General features: G+C 32.5%; 1 protein-coding gene across 1 annotated transcript; it reads right to left on the reverse strand.

Moving 5' to 3' along the window:
* Positions 1-3,851: 3,851 nt before the first annotated feature.
* Positions 3,852-5,489, reverse strand: LOC121769420 (homeobox-leucine zipper protein ATHB-13-like). Its single transcript, XM_042166222.1, has 3 exons — positions 5,046-5,489; positions 4,461-4,831; positions 3,852-4,306 (listed from the first exon to the last, which is right to left on the reverse strand). Exons 1-3 carry the CDS (start codon positions 5,149-5,151, stop codon positions 4,034-4,036), a joined length of 750 nt encoding a protein of 249 aa, XP_042022156.1. The 5' UTR covers positions 5,152-5,489; the 3' UTR covers positions 3,852-4,033.
* Between the last annotated feature and the right edge of the window lie 2,837 nt (positions 5,490-8,326).

Consider the following 8,326-nt stretch of genomic DNA (forward strand, 5'->3'; position numbering starts at 1 on the left):
GATTATGGAATGGAAAGAGGTGTAGAGATGGAGAAGGATTGGAGGCTCTGAGATAAAGATTATGAATTAGGTTCAGAGGTATTTATAGGCTGGAAAAAGGTTTATTTTTGATAAATTTCGTGCCCTACAAGAAATAGGAGAGATTTGGCTTCACAATATAATAATTTCTTTTCTTCCGTGAATTTCCGCCTAATTTCCGCCAGATTTTGACTGCACTGCGCGATGTTTGTAAAATGGCCATAACTTTCTCCACAAAACTCCGATTTAGATGTTTAAGGTATCCACACGAAGGTCTTTCGAAGACGAAGAGACTGGTATCTAGTAGGCACTGATTGGACTTCAAAATCGCTTCCAGAATGGGCTTGAACAGAGGCTGCTGCACTTTGGCCTTTTTTCCACCTTTTTCTATCTTTTTCTATCATTTATCAACAAACACGTCAAAAATACCAAATGTATAACATATGCAATTTAAGAACATAATTTGCATGATTGACATTTAAAACTAGTCAAATCTAGTCCTTAAAAACATGCAAAATCTGTGCTTGTCAGATCACAGGGAAACAACCGGAGACTCATCGGTGAAGAAGAAGAGAAGAGAGGATTTCAACAGTCGAGAGAGAGATTAGAGAGAAGATAGAGTGTTTTTGAATGTCAAGCGGCAGAGAGACGAGAGACAGGGGTGTATATCACCCGGGCATTGGGCTAGGGCAGCCACCGGCCCAATATTCTATCTGGGCCTTATTTAATCACAGCCCAAATAATAGTCCACATCCCAAATATCCAACAAATACTACTAATTCTGTACTTAGAGAACCAACCTCGAAAACACATGTTCATAATTACTTTTTAGAATCTCATTAACATTCAGCCAAATTAAGACTTAGTATCATTTTTTTTTGATCGAGCTTATTGCTAAAATATTTTTATCAAAGATTCGTTGACATAGACTCAAATCCATCGTCTGCAGCAGCCATTAGAATGTAAACCCTTTTAGTTAATTATTTTTTATTTGTATATTTCAATTGCTAATTACCTGATCACGTTTCATGTGTTGGTCACGGTAACATGTCTTCATTAAAAATTTAGTACTAAAAAATAATTTGCTCTAGGCAATATATGTACTTCCTAGCTAGGTTTCTTGAGAGAGTTATTTTATCTCTAAAATTGTGACGAGTAAAAATAGCCCTTCAACTATCAAAAGTGCTTCAACAAAATTTTATCAAGAAGTAAAGATAAAATAATCTACAAAATTATGTGGTTTTAAAACTTAAATTCTATAACCATAGCTTATATGCCAAATTATGAGTTATCCTACATAGATACATAAAAACACTGGTTAATTTGAAAAAAAATGCAAAAAAATACCTCTTGAATTGTGATCATTCACTATATATATATATATAGTGGTATCGAATCAATAGACAAAAATAATGAAAATTGGATTCATGTAAACTCGAAAATGCCAATCATATTTAATTAAATTAACTTCTTTTACCACATACTCAAAATATAAAATTCAAGCTGCCCTTTTGTATGACAGAGTTTTCGCAATATTGAAGTTTTATTAAATAAAGCGATAGAATATTTCCTGGTATTATCTGTTTCACACTTATTTATAGAAATATACGAGCAATATGAAAAAAAAAATTAAAAAATTTCATCAACTCTAACAAACCCTAATTTTTATTTCTGGTGCGAATGCAGAGTGCATGTGGCCACTTGAGCAGCTTTACTTCAGCAATATATTTTTTATATACTTATTTATTTCCACTAGATTTAATTTCAGAATCGCATCTCAAAAATTGATAGTATAATACAAAACTCAAAAGTCTTCCAGCCATTTTCTATTGATTGTGCACATGATCCCAGATTGATCTTCCTTTTTCTAATAGTACTAGTATTATTTAATTTGCTGCTCAACAATTATTAAATTTGTAAATATCCTCAAGATTCGTAGCTTCCACGAATTTCAGTTGTTAGAATATAGGTACTTCATAGGATACCTAATCCTTATATTGTAAAAAGCCGACAAATGTTGAAAGAGCACTGTAAAATCTAGCACGATGATGGTACTTCATAGGATACCTAATCCTTATATTGTAAAAAGCCGACAAATGTTGAAAGAGCACTGTAAAATCTAGCATGATGATGCCTTAAGAGTTAGATATATCCCATCCATTCTCGTTTTGTTAAATTGTTTGGATTTTGGAGTTCGTTTGATACAACAAATACCAAGATAATAAGCTCAAGATAAGGAACAAGGATCGGAGTCCGGTCGTCAACGAACAAGATATGATTTTTAAGTCTCTTGTTAAGTTATTCATAATCTTTTTTGGGACGATCTAAGGTAAATTATACATTTCTTTTTTGATAAAAGAAAATACCTTCAATCTTTATTACTTTATTGTTTATGCTACTGTATTATCTCCACTTGACTAATTAAACATCACTTTCTCATTAACAAGGGATAGAAGTAGTATTTACTTAGTTATTTTTAGGCTAGTTAAGTCATATTTTAAGCTAATTATTGTCGGAAGAAGAACAACACTGAATCATCAAATCCCAAAAATCTAAGAACTGACGAAATGATAAAAATCCTTATCTCTGTCAATCCGAAGAATAATAATGAATTCACAAATTCAACACAAAATATCCAAGGATGAACCAAATAGTGAGTTAGAAAGAACGGACCATGGGCAGACCGAGATTATACAGTTGAATCTCACATCAAATATGTTATTTTACTTTATTCTCTCTCAATTTAATTGATAAAATGACTGTATCAAATCTGATGAGGAAAATAAAACATCTAACTTTATCGAGACGGAAGGAATATTAAATTCAATAAGTACTACCCATTAAATTAACGAAGCATTTCCTAGAGTAAGAAAGTACTACTTACCAATCAAAACTATTCATTATATTTTGTTTATTCTTATGAAATCCCTATATTAAATGGTGGGTCTGGAATTCGAAACTCGGAAAATTCAATCCTCGACGATGGATGAGTGAGAAAAGCCAAAAAAATAAAAAAGAAAAAAGAAAAGGTAGATGATGAATACAAGGCTGGATATTACATCATTATCACTGATACCCCCTTGGAATGAGGGCTCCATTTCGAGAAAAAATCCAATCACTGCCCATCCATCCAATCCTGACCATTTTTCGTACCTTTACTGAAAGCTGCCTCTCAATTATTTCTTTTATTTTTTCTATAAATATCCCTTTTAATTTCCAATCTACCATACTGATTAAATTTACAAAGTTTAGTACACATGATAAATCTTCCAATTAATTAGTGTATTTGTTTTACTAGTGAAATCAAGAAGTATACTTACAAGTTTTAGTCTAAAAAATCTACAAACAATATAAGCTTCAAAGTGATGAATTAGAGTGGGAATGCTTGCAAAGAGAGAGAGAGAGAGAGAGAGAGAGAGAGAGAGAGAGAGAGAGAGAGAGAGAGAGAGAGAGAGAGAGAGAGAGAGAGAGAGAGAATTATAAAGTCCAAATTGATTAGGTAGTATTTCGTTTGAAAAAATTGCAATTTGTATTGAATTGGAAGTTGATTTTATGAGTGACAGAGATGAATGAATGTTATATATGAAGCTTTGCCGTCAGCAGAAGTAAGAAAATGATTTATGCAATGTCTCCTTCACGAGAATTAACATTTTTCCAACTTTCATTGTTTTCTTCCTCTTCTCATCTGTTTGTCATCTTCCTCCCCTCGAAACCTGTGCTTGATTCTCTCTCTCAAATAAAACGAATCTATCACACTTTCAAAATCAATTGCTCAAAAAATGAATAATACAAATAAAAGTATAAAACTATATCAAGAACATTTTACTCATAAATTCCACCCGGAAAGTGTCGCAACCGTGCGATATTAACTTTTACTACTAATTTGTACAACAAATTAAAACAAAGATATTTGGGGGAAAAAATCGATGATCATCTCAACAAAATATTCAATTCCTTCATCTCCATAGGCCAATTCAAACCAAGGGTGCAGATTTAATCAAATCATTTTCAAGATTTAATTAATTACATTAAACTGGTGTTGCTCTATCCATGGCCAAAATCCAGGTTGATCATCCATCCCAACAAACATATTACACAACCCCTCTTCCTTAACCGGGTGCTGCATTTCCGGCCTCGACGCGGCCTGGGGAAAGAGCTGCCTCCCCCCTAAGATTGGGCTCTCGATCTTCCTCTCCGAGCTGTTCTCGCTCCGGTTGCTGTACGAGCCCTCCGTTTCCTTGTTCAGATTGATGGATTCCGTCGCCTCCCTCTTCTTTAAGGCCACTATCTGAATATAGCGCATTCGAACTCACATTAGTATGATATTATCTGAAATTGCACTTATATATTGCTTGCATATTTTTTAATTTTCCGATGTGAACATGACCAAAATTGAATAGTACTACTTAAAATTAATAAAACAAAAAAACAAAGAATTTTACCTGAGCATGAAGCTTGTGATTGTGCGTGTGAAGGGCTTCATTCTCAGCTTTAATTGCTTCAAATTGTCTTTTCAAAATTTCGTAATCTTTTTCCAGCTGCTTTGTTTTCCATCTGGCTCTCCTGTTCTGGAACCAGATGGCGATCTGGCGCGGCTGGAGCCCGAGGGCTCGAGCCAGCTGCATTTTGCGTTCGGGCTCGAGCTTGTTCCCGAGCTCGAAATTCTTCTCTAGGGTTTTCACCTGCTCCATGTTAAGCCGCCGCTTCTTCTCCCCCATCTGTGACCCATCGTCGGAGAACTCATCCTCTCTGACGTTGTTGTCGCTCGAAAACGCCATCGTTTGAGGCCTCTTGGCTAGCAGTGAACCCACTCCTGCAACGTTACATTTTCCCCCTCTTTATACACATATCAATTTTGTTGAAAAGTTAAAGAAAAATGCTAAATTTTTTTCTTTTCCTTTTCCTAAAGTAGGAATACAAATTTTCAATATTCCTCGATAGTTTCGAAAGTTGTCAAAAGTCCTTAGTTGGTGCTTCTCTTTTCGTCCAATTTCACACACACACAATTATAGAGAGAGAAATTGTACCATGAAAGTCTTGAGGTGGGAGAATTGGAGCTAAAGAAGTTGAAGGATGGGTGTGTTCATCTTGATGAGGGATTTGAAGCATGAAGTTGGAGTGAAAAAAGTCCATTTCACCACTACGAATCGTGAGCTATACCGGTTGTACCATCTGCATTCCGAGTTGTACTCAAATGTTGATCATGATCTTGATGATGATCCAACCGCCGCCATTCTCCAAGCATTAATTCATTTCTATCTAATGGATGTATGCTTATATATGTGTGAAATCAGCTTCAAGAATTGGGTTTTTCCTTTTCTATTGCAGTGTATGTGAAAGAGAGAGAGAGGGATAACAAGAGAGAGAGTATTTCAATTTTGAGAAGTGGGGTTTTGATTTATATTAAGCTATTTTCGATTATATTTTGAGATAGATCAATTGGCGAATAGTAGTGAACTTGAAAGAGAGAAAAATACAGCGATCATTTTTTTAAAATAAGAAGAAAAATTAAATTGCGTATTTTAAATAGGGTGTGAAGTGGGCTGCATATTTTTTACAGTTGGCATTGAAATTAGCAGTGGTTTGATTCCTTGCTAAAGAGTTCATGTAGTACATGGTTTTTAAAAGGAAGTTGGTCAGTTACAAGATGGGAAAAATAAGAAAATGATTTAATTTTTGAAAAAGTAATCTTTTTTCTTTTTCTTTCTTCTTGTTGGCTGTCTGTTTTACATTATATAGATATAGATCGAGGGTTCTTACTTCTTAGGATACTGGAAGAGTGCAGATGTAAACATATTTCAAATATAAGAGTTCTCTTTTGAAAAAAAAAATGAAAGTCTACTCCCTCAATCATTAAAATAGTTTCATTTTATTTTTTAGAGTCTCACAAATTAGTCCACTTTCTATTTTTACAAAAATCTTTTTATAACACATTACGTTATTAATAAGGTGGATCACATTATTCATTAATATTATTTTAATATTTTTTACTGTTTCTCTCTCATACTTTTATCAATTTTGCATAAAAACATGTCGTCTATAAAGTTTCTATTTTAAGAAACGGAAGGAGTACAATCTAGCTAGCAATCAGTGGTCATATGTCATTTCGTGCCTAAGGTTTATAGAAAGAAAATTTTGAGTCAAATATTACGTCCAAGGTCTAGTAATTAAGACCCTTCACTATTATTAAACATGCAAATTCAAATTAACTATTTAAAAATGTTCAGTTGGAAGATACTCCACTTATTACGTAGAAGTTAGAACATAGATATTTGGGCTACAATCTCTCCCAACCGACGAATAAAACTTATTCTAATTTTATATATATTTGGATTGATGTTATTTATTTAGTTTATTGTAAAGGCATGCTAGTAATTCCCCTATGAAAAACTCCAAAAAATAGTTTATTTTAGTCTCAGCCATATGATAACCCTACTATATATGCTGTTCCTTGGTTGTCCTGCTACCGTCCAACTGTCCATTTCCCATTACAGTACTCGACTCTTTTTTCTAGTTACTTCTTTCAAATTCTTCTTCGCTACCCTTATTTTATAATTAAATAAATGCTACCACATTTTGAAATTGATCCCCAATAATAATGTGCTTCTCACAGTTTCGTAGGTTCACAAAAATTAGTACAAACTTTTTATTTATATCACTTCTTATGTATGCCCTGCAAGAGCTACATGGTGGGTGGGGATCCATGATGTTCACATATTATTGAAATTTTCTAGAGATATTTTAGTAATTTGATGTTAAAATACAAATTTTAAAAATTTATTATTTAATCAGTTAAATTTAATCCTTTAACTATTTTATTTCTAAATCTTTGTTATTTTGTTTGCTTTAAGATTAATATCAAGAAACTATAATAAAAATAAGTTTTTTGGAGATTAGTTAACTTTTGTTAAGTTAAATTTAGTTTTTATATATATTTCAGAAAGGAATTTGTTGAGAAAGTTGTGAAATGTTTTTTTGGGCCTCCAACGTGACATGCCTAGCTTCATCACTATATGTGTGTATTTATGGAGTAGTTATTATGACCAAGAGTTGGTAATGTACATCGACTTCTAGCTCGTCTATCATGTTTAATTTGGTCTCTTGTTTTATTCATCAATATATATAAATATATATATATATTTTTTAAAATATATTTATATTAATTTTCAAGAATTAGAAAATTGAAATCTTATCACTTCCCTAATGCACCAAAAAAATGTTGAGTGGACCCTATTGTCTAGAGCACTCGGCCCAATCAATATATTATGAATTTTTTTTAATCAAATGTCACCAGTTTTAATCATATTAACAATTTTTAGTCTATTAGCCATATCTATAGTGTATCTCATAGTATGATATTTGCATCGTGTTTCACAGTGTTAATTTCTCAGTCACAGAAAAATATAAGAAGCGAGGTACCCACCGGAAAGCTAACTTCGAACCCAAATTAAGGAAATGTTTGGTAGTGAAATTTCATAATTTAATTTGCTTCTTTCCACTTTATAATTTCAAATTTGAAATGACTTAGAAATCTAATAAATAAATACTCCATCCATCCCCAGAAAATAGAAACTTTTGGGAACAGTACAAACTTTATACGAGATTGGTAAGTAAGGATAGAGAAAAAAACAGTTACCATAATGTTTATAATTAGTGAAATCTACAACATTAGTTCTGTAACTTGTGGTGCAAAAATTTATTTTTTTAAAAAAAAATCGACAAATTTTAGTGAACAAACCAAAATTATAAAAGTGTAGTAGTACAATGTTTTGAGGCAGAAAAAGACAAATTTGTACGATAAAATTAGGTAATACTTTCACGTGGGTGGAGAAGAAAATCAGACTAAGTTTTGATAATTGATAGCAAGATCATCAAAATAAGTATTTTCAAACTCGCGAGTCATAAGAAAAATGATTGATTACATGATTACCCTAAAAAGCGATAAATTTGAGATCAAACACATTAACAAATCACAAGTATGTGGATTCAACCAAAACCAATTTTATATTAATATTTCACTCGTAAAACTTAGAGATCGACATGAAATTCTATATTAATAAAAAAGGGATATGAAAAAGATTTCCATAATCACCTCACAATCTCGATTAGGTCAATATGATCTGGACAAATTTCTCCATTAGATCATTCTTAATTTCTTATTGGGCGAAATTAAAGACGGCACACGTACTAATAATTTCATAATTTTCTACTTATGGCAATTTTTACTAATCTAAACCCCTACCCTAAGATATAGCTTACCTACAAACTTTGCACGATTTACAAGATTATGGAAACCTATCTTTTCTTT

This window comes from Salvia splendens, chromosome 15 (assembly GCF_004379255.2).
Source record: "Salvia splendens isolate huo1 chromosome 15, SspV2, whole genome shotgun sequence".
Classification (NCBI taxonomy): domain Eukaryota; kingdom Viridiplantae; phylum Streptophyta; class Magnoliopsida; order Lamiales; family Lamiaceae; genus Salvia; species Salvia splendens.